Here is a 14738-nt window from a genome sequence, read left to right on the forward strand (position 1 = left end):
CAGACGGAGGAGGTTGTGAAATGGCATCGCAACAACACCCTCGGAGCAGAGTAGAATCGCAGTTTGTCCATTTTGACCCCAGTTTTTGTACCAAAGATCTTGAAGCGGGGCCCTGCACATCAGTCCGAGGACTGAGTGAATGGGACATTGACCTTGGATCTGTTGCCTCAAAGGTAGCAGTAAGGAAGGATTATCAGATCATCAAAGATGAACGCTTGTCAGGTTTTCCATATTTGTATTTAAAGATAAACGTTTTATTACTGAAAAGGTCATCATAGGCCAGCGGGGGCATCCTGGCTGGGTGAGAACCTTTTGGGGGGCTTGCGGCATTGTTTGTTCTACTATGGGAACGTTGAGAAATTCAATGTGATGCTCTCACAGGTCTCTGAGAGCTAGAGCGTGCTCCATTTTCTATGCGTGTTGGGCATCGGGATACTGAAGTGCGTCCGCCATATCGAATGTTCCGTCAGTTCTGCGTGACGCTCCGGCCGCAGAGTAGCGGGAATAACTGAGTTTCCGAACATTCCGGAGTGTAGAGAGCGCGCGTGGAGTGAATTTCCGATCGTACCCTATGTAAATGACAGCGGGAGTTAATTGGAGAGGCCTTCGACAAATGGACTCTTCCTTTTCTTTACCAGCTGTTTTTTCTTCCCAAAGAATCTCTCATCTGCTTTTCATGGCACTGAAAATTAAAGAGAGCAAGTGGGTGTGGAGGTCAGAACTACTCTCTGTAAAAACAATTGCAGAGCACCCTGGGTGATCACGGTGGGGGGGGGGGGGGGGGGGAAAGTTCTTTCTTTCAGCTCATTTATTCGGTGAGATGGTATTTGACCACACGTTCTGGATTAGGTATGTGCAAGTTCATCTGAACAATATGCAAAAAGATTCAATTTAAGAGCTGCATCAAATATTCTGCCGTTACAAAGATAATAAGGCTCGGTTTTTGACTAACAGTGTCATTTAATGACTTGTGCTGGAATCACTAATAACAACACAGGTTTTACTCACGTATCAACTCACAGACACAAAAACAAGAATCCCACTGCACCACTCGTCAGTAGCACTGCCTTACTCATTTCCCACATCCTGTCTTGCCCTTTTCTGTCCTCTTATCTGGTTCTCTTGGTTAGTTATTGCATGACCTCACCGGGTGCCCCCCCGCCCCCCGCCGCGCAATCTACAAATAACTGTTGTAATGTTACTTGTTCAAATATCTTGACTGTCTCACTATTGTTCTGCTGTGGTTTTCGCTCCTACTCCCCTAAAACTCTTTTCTGTCTGGCTGCATTTTCAATAAACATAAAAAAATAATTCAAACATTTCAAAATAAGCAGAGGGAGTATTTCAAACTCCCCGTTGCGCAGCAAAACTGATCCAGCACAAAAGGCATACAGATGCACCATTCTGCATGGCCATGCAGCTGAAGAGGACAGGTTTAAAAAAAAAAAAATATATATATATATTTATAATACAGTGGGGCAGCCACCAATTGTGCAAGTTCTCCCACTTCAAAAGATGAGAGAGGCCTGTCATTTACCTCACCTATGAGCCAAAATGAGAAAAAAGAAAATTGTGAAAATACAAAGAAGAAACCGTAACTGTCCACCTGATAGGAGCCCAAAACAACATGACGAGTTGGTGATGTCGCACAGACAAGGCAAATAGACCAGTGAGCACTGACAAACAGCCGACAGGAGAACGCCAAGTTTCGCACATCTTTAACCCAGCAGACAGACTTCATTCTCATAGTGCTGAGTCAGCATGTCTTCAAGCCCCCCCCCCCCCCCCCAAGCTGTCACGCTCTATCTCCATCTCGGTGCCTCTTGTCTCCCCTCTGTGCTGTGAATGGGAAACGCCTGCAGTACGGGGTTCAGACATCCACTTGAATGACTCACGGGCGCTCTCTCGCTCCCTGCATTCCTCATCTGTGAAACTGTTGCTCAGTTCTGTCAGCGCTGCAGTCTTTTGAAGACGATAAGCTGTCACCGTGATCACGTGATGTGTCGACTTTGGCAGCCAGACTTCACATCTTTCCGCTGTAACCTCATATGAGGATGTTGCCCCCTTGCCCGCACACCTCTTCGGCTGCTGTTGTAGTTTTATTTCGATAGTTGGAGATATTTGAAGCATGGCTCTGACCTCATTCCACATCAGTCCCGGGGCAATTTGCAAAAGGCCACATCCACGTCCCAGGTAGCAGCACTGCAAAACAGTGATCCGGACGACATCTCCGCCTTTTATCCGAAAAGAACTGAAGAAGCCTTTTGGGCCAAAATTGAAACTGCCTCATCAACTCATTGAATTCTAATGAATTGAGATCTAGTGTCAGGAAGCGGTCAATGGAAGTGGCTAAAAAGCAACCTAATATTTTGTTTTTTTCTTGCGGGAAATGGGGGAGTACACTTCGGGGAAACCCGTGTACTGTAGGCATGAGGAGAACATGCAGAAAGGCCCCTGGGTTTGGTGCTAGTCCAAGATGGAAGCAAACTGTGGACCTTAAATCTTCAGCAGTGCCTTACTGTCAAAAGATGCTTTTTGTGTTAAGTCACCTTCCATTTAGTGGAGCCATTCCAATCGCTACACAGCAATTGGAAACACGGAATCTAGAAATATCTAAATATTGAACCGGTAGTGTAACTGCAGCATACATCCTCTTGACGGGCTCAAGTAAGAACAACAACACAACCACTCCTTTATTTTCTCTGTCACATGTATGACTCAGGTGGTTAGCTATTAATGTGTGAAGTAGAGGTGAAGTATTGATGATCAAATTCATCAACAGCGACTGTATTTTGATCATCGATTAATCGTTTTTTTTTGTCCAGTTCATCGATTAATCTGGGAAAAAAGGATGGATTAAGCCATCCATTCTCTACACCACTTACCCTATTCAGAGCATTACCAGTGACTCTGGCAGATTTATTGATTATTCAAATCATAATTAGTTGCAGCCCTAGCTTTTTCCTTTTGTTTGCATGCATTCTCAATGAGTACCCCTTCTTTCCCCTTGGAACTACCCTGAGGATGCCCCATCTCGTCTGATCTCAGAATATAAGCAGGGTCGGTCCTGGCTGGCTAGTACTTGGCTGGGAGACCACTTAAGAATACCAGGTGCTGGGGTCGGGCAGTCAGCCAGTCACCTGCTCCCGCTCCCGTAAAAATGATGGATTCCAGAAAGCGCAATTGTGGCCTAACGTGCCTCATGGCATTCAGAGCTCGAACTAATCTCTTCTTTCTCCCACAGCCCAAAAACCACAACCACTCATCAATCTATTCATTTCCTGCACCGCTTCTCTCCTGTTCAGGGTCGTAGCACAAGGTGGAGACTTATCGTAGTGGACTTTGAACCACTACACTTCTAAAAACATACGTTATGTTAATTCAAGACTCCAAATCGTCGTGATTGACTGTGTATCTGTCATGAGTGTTCCCCAGCACTTGCGCTTGCTGACCCGGCAAAGATTAAGCAGGAAACCTACAATAATACAGATGGATTGTGTCACACACACGCTGATGATTCTCTGCGGCTCAATCAGTAGACTGTATCAAGCTTAACCCTTTGGGTACCGTAGCACTACAGCATGCGGTGAAAGGTTGCTAAAAGTGTGCGTAGTTTGTAAGTTCTTTTGTACCCTTTTGACAATGGAAATACAAAAGAGTTCCTGCTTTGCTGGGCTGAACCTTATTGCTTGATGAAAACGGCAGTCTGTGTGTCAGAAGAAAAAGAACTTTTGAGTGGGAAGAAGTGAGCTTGTCCAGTAGAGGAAGCTCGGGATGATGCGGACAAATAAAAGGGAGCCCTCATGAATGATGCATGAGCTTTCCGAGCAATTTGATTATGCAAGCAAAATAACGAATATATGGACGAGATAATTGATCAAAAGTGCAGTAGGTGGGTTGCTCTATACAGTAATGTATGTGAAAATGGACCAGTGTGTGTCGTATGAGGGTCAGTGTTTTAAGTATACGTGTGTGTGTGTGTGTTTTGCCAATAGGCCAAAGAGAGGGAAGCTGAATTGGAAATCACAATGTTCCAGGCACAAGTTAACAAGCTGGTGTTGACACTTTTAAGATCTTGGCCTGATTAGAAAGTGAATGCAAGGACTTTGTTAATGAGGAAGGGCAGTTAGCAAGTGTCTCTGAAGTCTCTGCCATCCAATGTCATATAGAATGACTTGACATTTTTTCAAGTTGTTGCTATGAAGAGGAGGAGAAGAAATGCTGGAGTGTATCTGACTATGTAACTTCAGTGTCAGTGTCATATTTTGAGGCACAAGTTAGTCCCCAAGAGTTGAGTCTGTGCGTACAAGGGCTTCGATTTGTGTATTTGATCAACTGTGAGCAATGCTCAATCTTTGATGCTTCATGGTAATAAAGCTATGAATCATGTTCACCGCGGTGCACTCGCGAGGTCTCCTCTCTGATATCTCAAAAAATGCAAAAGACAGATACAGCTCACTGAATGAGAGGGGGGGGGGGGGGAAGATTGTTTTCAGCGTGTGCCCAAATGCAGATTACATGTCAGATTATTCTAAAATGATATATAAGAAAAAAATAAAACCATTTCAAAGCCTGGCGGCAGGAGCTTGAATTTCCTCTCGTCCCCTGTCACTCACTGCCAGGTGACACATTCCTTCTTTTCTCCACACCGCCGTCTGTTAATCTCCACGACGACGAAACAAACCCATTACAAAGGATACAATACTCGATTTTTATAGGGGGGGAAAAAACCGCAAACCCAGATATTTCATGGGAGCTCCGGCACAATCGAATGGTATCAAATACCAGATCTGAATCAGAAATTCTCTTTATCACCACATGGGTTACCCATAACATTTCCAAGGCCAAATTATGAGTTGGAATGAATGATATTATATTTGATTGACTTATCACTTATTTATTCATTTACTTTCCAGACATTTATGGTGCATTTGGACTTGAACTAATGTGGAATTCAAAAAGTATTGATATTGAGAAGTATTTTACAGCAACATTAGCCGACATAAGCTCCATACACGTACAAACACAGGAAAAGAAATGATAAACCCCGCCACAACAACTCTACAAACATGGCAGACAATAATTAGATTTTGCCTTAAAGCTAATCACTGCGCTTCTGATTTGATGTTTTGACATAGTCACTGTTGATTCCTTCCTTCTACATTCAAGGAGAGATGTTCTTTCGAGAAATAGCAACCACTCTGAACTGGAGCCATCTTGTTGTTTGTATTTGCAAAGCAGAAGGTGATAAATGGATTGCGTGAGTGGAAGGCCTTTTAAGCCCTAAGTGTGAAACTTTCTTAATTTCCAAGGTAATTTTACCGAAGGCCAGGTTATTCTAAAGTAAATGAAATGTGAAAAGGTTTTGGTCCCCTGATTTATCTTGTTCCATTCCCTCAATATTGATTTAGGTGTGCCGGCTTTGCAGACTTTCATGAAACACTCTAATTCATCTTACCTGCTTTATACTGGATTGCTTTCAATCCACTGCTCTTATGTTTTCATATTCACATCCTGTTGCGATCAACACACGTACACACACACTTCACGGTCTGCTTTTTCCACTGTGCCCTCTCTAGACTTGGATTTGCACTACTTCTGGAAGTGGAATGCGTTTGAGGACTACCTTCTCTTCTGCTTCGGCCTCAGTGTCCTTTGTGCAGTGGTCACCGTGCTGCTGCTAGACTCTGCCATGTTTGTGGAGATGCTGGGCTCCCTGGCTGTGGCGTTCGAGTCCATGCTGGGCCTCCCTCAACTACTACAGAACTTCCACAACCGCTCCACCAAAGGCATGAGGTATAGGACCCATCGAGGTCAAATACACTTTAGGAAGGACCCGCAATCTCGCTCGCATCTTTTCTCGCTCACTGGCCACAAAAGCAAGACATTTCCATTTTCATGAACTAAGTATGCAAATCAGGTGATTTCTAATCATATGGGGCAATGAGAGAACAAACACTCGAATCAAGGTTTTTGCTTTTTTTATTGAGTTTACACCCGAACTCTGCATAGATTTAGACCGACTCGGTACCTTATTACACAGTCGGCTACTGCAGTGCCTTCAGGATTGAACACATCCTTTGAGTGAAGGAGCTCATCGCTGCAGTTAGTTCAAAGGTTACAAAAAGAAATCCAAAATTGACGCTTGGTTTATTCTACCAAGGTCCTTTTTCATCTCACTGTCTTTGTCTGCCAGCGCTCTTCCTTGCTCTATATGCATCTCAAATGGCACTGCCCCAATAGTCATATCGGGAAACTATTGCTACTGAGTGAACTTTCATAAAAGTCATGTAACATGGCAAGGGAAGATATAATTCGCTGGAATTGGACGGATGTGTGGATTGATGGATGGGGTGGTAAGATCAAATAGATCATAACTGAGCAGGTCAGTCATTGAACAGATGATTTATTGGATCAGTGGATTCAATGACAAAGCATTGCTTGATTTACAAATGGTGGATTTGTCAGTAAATGGATGGATAGAAGGATAGTTGATGGACGCTGAATGGATGGTTTGATAGAAGGACCATTGATGAACAGATGAGGTTGAGACGATGAAGAGTAGATGATGGCTGGTTTAGTGGATAGATGGAGATTTATGAATGAACGAGTCACTCACTTAATGGATGACTGGATCATAGATAGGTTGGTTGGTTGGATGGATGGATGGATGGATGGATGGATCTCTTGTTTGATGAACGATATCTCATGGTTGGGCCAATAAATGTATCGATTAATGGGGAAGTGCATGATTGGAGTTAAGGGTAAGTAAATGGATGATAAAATTATGACTAAGGATGGATGGTTTGATCCCAAGTGAATGGACGGGAGGATGAATGATGGTGTCAGATGGTGTTCTAAAGGTAATGTCAAGCCTTGCAGCCTATTTATTTGGCAAATGTCAATGCCGTGGTTTACTCAAGGAAAATCCAGGACATCACCGTCATCATCATTTACCAACTGTCAACGGATGCTGGCGTGTGCAGAAATGTAGCAATTGCTATTCTCAAGACATTGAATTAGTCGCAGCTGGGGTTTTCTGGGTGGCTTAGAAGATGTTTTGCATCTCATCCAAGCAGGCGTCCTCAGTTTTGTGCAGATAGGCTAGACAGGAAATCTGTAGCCTGAGTGTTGGTGTGGAAACCCAATTATTTCTGCCCCAAGTTAGAGAACCACACCAACCATGACTGGTACGCTCTTTTGGGACGCAAAACAACAGTCGTTAAGATGAATTTTGGGGAGAATTGCCCTCACTAGTATTCTATTCATTTGTGCAGGCACCTGAAAACCAAAGTTGGCTATGCTGTCTATTTGCTTGAGGTTAAATGATTGAGCCCCTTTGGAAAGATGGAAGGACTGCATTGCAAGCCTCTTCGTCTGTTCAGAGACGCTTTCTCAACCTTAACGTAGATGGCCTCGCTCACTCCTCTTTCAAACCATCTGTCCTCTCTGTCCAGAATACAGTATGTACATTTTTGAGTGCGGTTTCTATTTGAGGTGCAAGTAGACAGCTGAGTCTTGACCTGAAGAGTTCGACCCGTGTTGTGACAATTCCAGAAAAAAGTAACAATATTCGCTCATTTTTGCATTCAAAAAGTGAAAACACCCAAAACCAACGAGCTACCTCTTCTGCCATCACCCCTAACCCCAAAGCCTGCACCTCCCCCGCCCACCGACCACCGCCTGTTTCTCCTCACCTATCACCTCTATGAAATTCTCTCCAGCATGAAATAATCCACCTGGACGCTGCACCCTATCCCCGGCGCCCTTGTGAAAGCCTGCCTCACCCGCTCATCAATGCCATCGTCAACTCCCGCCTTACCTTGACCCCAACGATCCCAACACATTCAGACCCCTAAATCTCTGAACTCCCATTCCGTGTAAACATTTTGGAAAGAGCTGTTGCAAACAGAAATACCTCCTCTCAAACAACTTGGATGAAACATTCCAATCCATTTTCCGAAGTCACTGAATCACTATAAACAGCCCTTCTCAAAAGTCATCAACGGCCGCCTACAATCGTCTGATTCAGGCTCCCTCACCTGCTGCGTAGGCCCAGCAGCAAGCAGCCCATATTAGAATCCTGCATACTTATTATATTAACTTCCTGCTCTTTCTTTCTCTTCTTACCAGCTCAGGGTGTGCCCCGCCTCTCGCCCGAAGATAGCTGGGGTAGTCTCCAGCATGTGAGGTTAAGCGGTACAGAAAATGGATGGACGGATCATTTTCATGATACATTTATGATATATTTGTTATTATTAATGATATGATTATTATCACCAACTGTCTTCATGAATGTTTGCACAAACTATCAGACCAAACAACATTTGATTGTCTTGTCTTGATGTACAATGTTTTCTTGCTGTTCTTTTGCAGTTGGCTATGCCTTCTTTGCTGTTTCTCAATTCTCCAAGGCACTGTATATACATATTATGCTACACTGGTATAGCGTGGACACAGACCAACAGGAGAAGGCGAGCATGGCCTTGGTTCCCTGCTTTTCCCCCCCTTGAGAGTCTGTCCCTTTCACTGCAGACAAGAGGCAAAGATGGCATCTATGTAATATATTCTCCACATGCTGCACTCTTCACTGTGATGCTGCAGCTCAGCTCCTTTTCTATTCCCATCGCTTCTTGCCCTGCATGCTTAATTTCAGTGAACAGAACTTGCAGAATTCCAAGTGAAGCTTGTCTGACATTTTAAATGGCTTCATGTATAACCTACAGACCCTTTCCAAAGAAAATGTAAAAAGTTTCTTTATTTCCATAATTCCATTCCAAAAGTTACATTTTCATAGATTATAGATTCAGGCCCCACAATTTAAACAATTTCAAGTATGTATTTGTTTATTTTTACATCATTTCGTCTTCCAGCTCCAAATTTGAGTACTGTGAAGAAATCCGCCTAAATTTTGCAGGTCATAAATGTTTTAAGTAACTGAGTGTCACACACTAATCACCTCCTAAACTCAAAGCGCCTGCTTAGGTTTCCCCAGGTGTCATTAAATTGCTTCAGTTGGGTTCAATATGGGGAAGACTGCATACTTGACAGTTGGTCAGAAGACCATCATTGATAGCCTCCAGAAAATGGCTAAGCCACAAAAGTTCCTAGCTAAGGAGGCAGGCTGTTCACAATGGAAGGACAAAATGTGGCAGGAAAAGATCAGCAGATTATCAAAGAGAAGAATAGAAGGGGTCCGGTTTGGTGGCCTCAGAATTGTATCTCTGCTTTTTGCAGATGATGTGGTTCTGTTGGCTTCATTAAGCCGTGATCTCCAACTCTCACCGGAGCGGTTCGCAGCCGAGTGTGAAGCGGCTGGGATGAAAATCAGCAGCTCCAAATCTTGAGACCATGGTCCTCAGTCGGATAAGGGTGGAGTGCCCTCTCTGGGTCGGGGATGAGATCCTGCCCCAAGTGGAGGAGTTCAAGTATCTTTGGGTCTTGTTCACGAGTGAGGGAAGAATGGAACGGGAGATCGACAGGCGGATCGGTGCGGCGTCTGCAGTGATGCGGACTTTGTATCGATCCGTTGTGGTCAAGAAGGAGCTAAGCCGAAAGGAGAAGCTCTCGATTTACCAGTCGATCTACGTTCCTACCCTCACCTGTGGTCACGAACAAGATCCCGCATACAAGCGGCCGTAGTTTCTCTCCCTTAGAGATAGGTTGAGAAGATCGGTCATCCGGGAGGGGCTCAGAGTAGAGCCGCTGCTCCTCCGCATTGATAGGAGCCAAATTCTGTTTAGGATACCTCCCGGACGCCTCCCTGGTGAGGTGTTCCGGGCACATCCCACCGGGAGGAGAACCCGGGGACGACCCGGGACACGCTGGAGAGACGACGTCTCTCGGCTTGCCTGGGAATGCCTCGGGATCCCCTCAGAGGAGCTCGAGGAAGTGGCTGGGGAAAGGGAAGTCTGGGCTTCCCTGCTGAGGCTGCTGCCCCCGCGACCCGACCTCGGATAAGCGGAAGACGATGGATGGATGGATATTCCCAATTTTTTTGAATTCCTAATTTTGTGGGTTTTATGAGCTGGAAGCCCAAACTATGTCAAAATAAACAAACAAATACTTGAACTGAATTGTGGCCCCTGAATCTTTAATCTATGAAAGTTTAACTTTTTGAAAGGAATTATGGAAAGAAATAAACCTTTCCATGATATTATATTTTTTTGGAAAGGTTCTGTACTGCATGTTGATCCATGGTTTTTAAAAAAGGTTTTATGTTTTAATGCAAAAAAGCTTAAAGATGCTTTACTGTCTGTGATTTACTGTTCAATAGTCTACGGTGCTTTTGGTGAATGTGCCCCGTTTCACTTTAAGGGTTGCAGCTGGGCTTTCTAGAACCATCATTTCACCTCAGAGCAAAGATCTTGCCAAAGACTAAAGGAGCAATACTACTACATTAGGGTCCTTAGATGACTGAAGAGGAGGCTTGATGTTTTATCCTCCTAAACTCACATCTATGCCTGCATGCTCAATACTGTAATATACCATCAACCACTTAAGTATCCTGCTATTCCCATGTATTTATTGATTTTCATTCATTAGAGTGATGTTAACATCTTCATGAAGATATTTATACAAAAGTGTTGTGTCATCACCCCAGTTGTACAAATTCCGAACTTCTGCCCCAATGAAAGAAGCAAATCACTCACTGCACATGGACTCAAGAGACTCCCTATTTGGTTCAGTCTAGCTTGAACAAACAGTTGTACAGATATAACAAGTGTGCACGTCCCTCATGCCATCCCATCTGAAACACTTGTTTTCTTAATATTGGATTGGGATTGGTTAAATTTCAGTCAGTTAGCAAATACCGTCCTAAACTATTTGTATGTACTTCGTTCGTTGACAGTCAGGTCAGTTTGTCCTTCATGTGCTTTAGCAGCTCTGCAGTTGTGCTTGCCTACACAAGTGTGGTGGGTCTCATCAGCAACGGGGGACAAGACAGACTACAGGAGTGAGGTGATTTGCACGGGCAACCATTTCTCCCCGAATGTGGAGAAAACCAAGGAGATTGTTGTGGACTTCAGGTGGGTGCGCTCCCAGCATGCTCCCCTGAACATCACCGGTGCTGCGGTGGAGAGGGTGCGCAGCACCGAGTTCCTGGGAGTGCACGTCACTGAGTACCTCTCCTAGACCAGCAAATATCTCATCGCTGGCCAAGAACGCTCACCAGCCAGAGCCCCGACCCCCGTTCTCCAGAGGGACCCTAAAGAGCCTCCTTACCAGCTGCGTCGCTGTGTGGTACGGAGCCCGCGCCGCATCCTGCCGCAGGACTCCATCGCGTAGTGAGGGCAGCTGAGAAGATCCTTGGGACCTCTCTTGCCTCCCTGCAGAACATTTACAGCACCCGCCTAGCAGGGATGTCACCCATCCATCTTGTTGTAATTGTTTTTGTCAATCTTTTTACATTTTATAACTTTAAACGCGATTGGGTTTTAACCATGCCAAGATAGTTTAGATAATTGTCAGCACCGTGGATCATATTGCAACACAAACCTATTTGATTCTGGACTGCTATCTTTCACCTTTTTCTCAGGAATACTTGCTATTTTTACTAATATTTGGAATGTAGCAGCCAAAATAAGGAGCTTGTTGAAGAGAACTGTTACAAAGAATTCAGAATTCAGTGTTTTATTTGGTGCATGTTTCCCAGCTGACATTTCACCACCCTGTACAACATCTCTCTGTCTTTCCCTTTCTGCAGTTTTACTCAATTGGATTTGTTTTGCCTGTCTTGCTTTGTTCCAGCCCAGGTGCCCACAGCTCTTTTGTCGACACTGACGTTCAAGGTTAATTAAATAGCTTTTGACTGCTGAAACAAAGCAGACAAAAAATTGCACATAGCAACAAGTAACCAGATTCACACAAATTATACCCGCATGTGATTCTGTGTGGGAATTTTCTCATTCCAAATATATTTTTCACCCTGGTCCCTTCTATTCAAACTGCTGACCCTCAGGTTGCAAGCGTACGGACCAATTTTGTGGACATGAAAATGGAGTTTTTAATCACTCCTTCAAATCACATTTTAGGATGAAGAATTACAGTCCTTATTTGCCATCAGGGGGGGAACTTGTGCATGCATGTGTGCGTGTTGTCCTTGACATGCTCACACACACACACACACACACACTTCCAGAGCTAACGGCTGATTTCTTTCTCTCCATTGTGAGCAGAACTCGATAGCAGCCTGATGACAGTTTCATGTTTCTGTTGATGTGGCCTGTACCGCACAGCCATTTCGGACCAGGGACCAATAGCTTTTACAGTCAGGCCCTGGAGGATATGGTGCAAACATGGTGATGACCTCAAATTGTTTTGTGACCTATGAACCAGCATTATTCCCTAAAGGGGAGCCCGACTGGGAAAGTGGGTTCATGCATTCATACATTTATTTATTTGGTGATGGTAGCTATAAAGAAGCTGATTCTTTTCCATGCAGATTGATGTACTGTAAATCAAAGTGTAGCAAAGAGAAACCACCGGTGTGTCCTGTTTTGACATTTGTAACTGTAGCACAAGAAACTTGCGCATTTTACAGAATACAACTAACAGAATAAGCAGACTGATTTTTTTTTCAGACTCTCCCTCGACCTCTTGTAAATATGCTTTGATAAGTACAATGGCGGGGTCCCTTATGGCGTCGTGGTACACTCGCCCGACTCCGGTGCAGGCACCGGTTCTCGTTCAGACATGGGGTGAATACGAGTGGGAATGGTGGTCTGTCTCTCGACTGTATGTGCCCCGTTATTGGCAGGCCAGCGTGTAGTCATCCATCTTGAACAGGACAGGCGCCTGCTCCCTGCAACCTGGAGAGGATGAGCAGTATTGAAAATGGGTGGACGGAAATAATGGCACAGTAGCCTTGTAATACAGTATATGTATCTTTTAGTTTGCCGCCTCACACAAATGTAATCACAAAACAGTCATCTGCTGCTGCTTTCACTACAAATGTGCTGAAAATAACGTGAGGCAAACTGACCGATACACCTCCTCACCTAACCTTTGTTTCATATTGTAGAATCCATTATCATACACGTATTATAACTTTTCTGCATTTGCCCATGTGCGATCAATGAACATGCATTATTCATAGTTATTGGGCCTACGAGCGGTTCTGCAAGAGCAAAGCCATGCTGTTCAATCACCCCGCACATCCTTGTGTGTGGGCATGCAGACAGATACACAAACCAACATGCGTGCACTCATCATCCTGACGCACACAAGCAAAGTTGTGCTGCAAAAAGCTGCGATTGACGCTTCAAAGATCTGCACATTGGCTCCAGGGCGTATGTTAAGAGTACGATCAACGCGCTTCTCTGATACAAGCTATACAAAGGTCAAGTCTCAACATTGGTAACAGTTTCGCGGCAATATGTTCTCATCAATTACAAATACACTTTGGTCCTGTTTGGTCCTCTGTGGTGTCAGAAGTAGAACACTCACATTTGAAGAACCGTGTATGTTCAAAATTGTTGCGATACATACGCCGTTAAACTTGTACGGCGCTAACCTGCGAGCCGACTCGTGAGAGTGCTTCTCATCGCTTTGAGCGGATATATTTGCGCGGCTCAAACATATAAGGATGTGTCGGCATATGCTACACATACGGACATATAGGAATGACGGCTGAATTTGAATTTTTGAAGTCATTCAAATTTGGGAGGCTTGTTAACAACACTCTTGTCTGTGGTGCGTCAAATGTATACATTTACACTTTTTGGGTGTGTTACAGGGACTTTAAGATGATCAGTGTCATCCATCACACAGATGATTCATGTTAATCATTGGTCCCAAATCCCTCACCAAAGATTTCTGCCTCTCTGTTGACAACAGTTGCTTTCCTCCCCTAGGAATAGGCCCAAATCACAAAAACGGCTTTCTTTCACCTCAAGAACATGTCCTCCAGCAACTCCACTGGCGCCCCATTCCACAACACATCCCATAGGAAATCCTTCTCCTCACTAACGAAGGCCTCCATAAGCAAGCCCCCTCCAACCTTTCTGACGCCCTCCACCACTTCACTCCTCAGATCACTCCACCTTCAAATCCCAACTGAAAACCCACCTCTTCTGAATTGCTTTTAGACCTGTTTTTATTTTTTATTGTGAAGCACCCTTTCAAATCCGTTCATCCATCCATTTTCAACACCGTCATCATCAATTATTAATAACATCATTTGAGTGTATTGGTTAATTCAGAAGTGTGTATAAAACTACCTTTGCATCAATTAGTACCCAAGAAGTAGCTCTCTTGTTTCCAAAAGGTTGGTTGACCCCCTGCACTGCACTGTGCTGTAATTGTTCTTCATGTCATGAAAAGCTTCGGCTCAATTGTGTCTTAGGCTAATTGGTAGGCGTAAATGTGACTGTGAATGGTCACTTACCTATATTTGCACTGTGATAGGCTGGCGACCAGTCCAGGGTGTACCCCATCTCTCGCCCGAAGACAGATCATAAACGATCAGTCAAATAAATATTATTCAAATACATATAATTAAAAGTAATCGGTCATCTGGGTGGGGTGGTCCGCCAATGCCAATAAGTGTACTTTTACTGATATTTTAAAGATGCACAATTTGAGACTTGAAATGAAATGTGCATTTAATTCCTCTTGTGTGTATTTAAGTCTCTTTCTAAATGCCACTCAGCCCCCGTCTTGTACACGAGCCCCCCCCCCCCGCTAATAGTTGTCCTGACGGCCCGATCAATATTCATCCCGATTCGTGGCCTGCT

At 44.3% G+C, this 14738-nt stretch overlaps 1 protein-coding gene across 3 annotated transcripts in view; it reads left to right on the plus strand.

Annotated features, from left to right (window-relative positions):
* si:dkey-246g23.2 (solute carrier family 66 member 2) overlaps positions 1–14738 on the plus strand; it is a 38923-nt gene that overhangs the window by 14857 nt on the left and 9328 nt on the right. For 2 of the 3 annotated variants that reach the window (XM_061775074.1, XM_061775076.1), the window contains exon 4: positions 5580–5796. In XM_061775074.1, coding sequence (XP_061631058.1) covers positions 5580–5796 — 217 coding nt within the window. Of the gene's footprint in view, positions 1–5579; positions 5797–8133; positions 11579–14738 lie in introns of those variants that run through there. The other variant, XM_061775075.1, reaches the window with a different exon arrangement.

The sequence above is a fragment of the Phyllopteryx taeniolatus genome, chromosome 5 (assembly GCF_024500385.1).
Source record: "Phyllopteryx taeniolatus isolate TA_2022b chromosome 5, UOR_Ptae_1.2, whole genome shotgun sequence".
Taxonomy (NCBI): domain Eukaryota; kingdom Metazoa; phylum Chordata; class Actinopteri; order Syngnathiformes; family Syngnathidae; genus Phyllopteryx; species Phyllopteryx taeniolatus.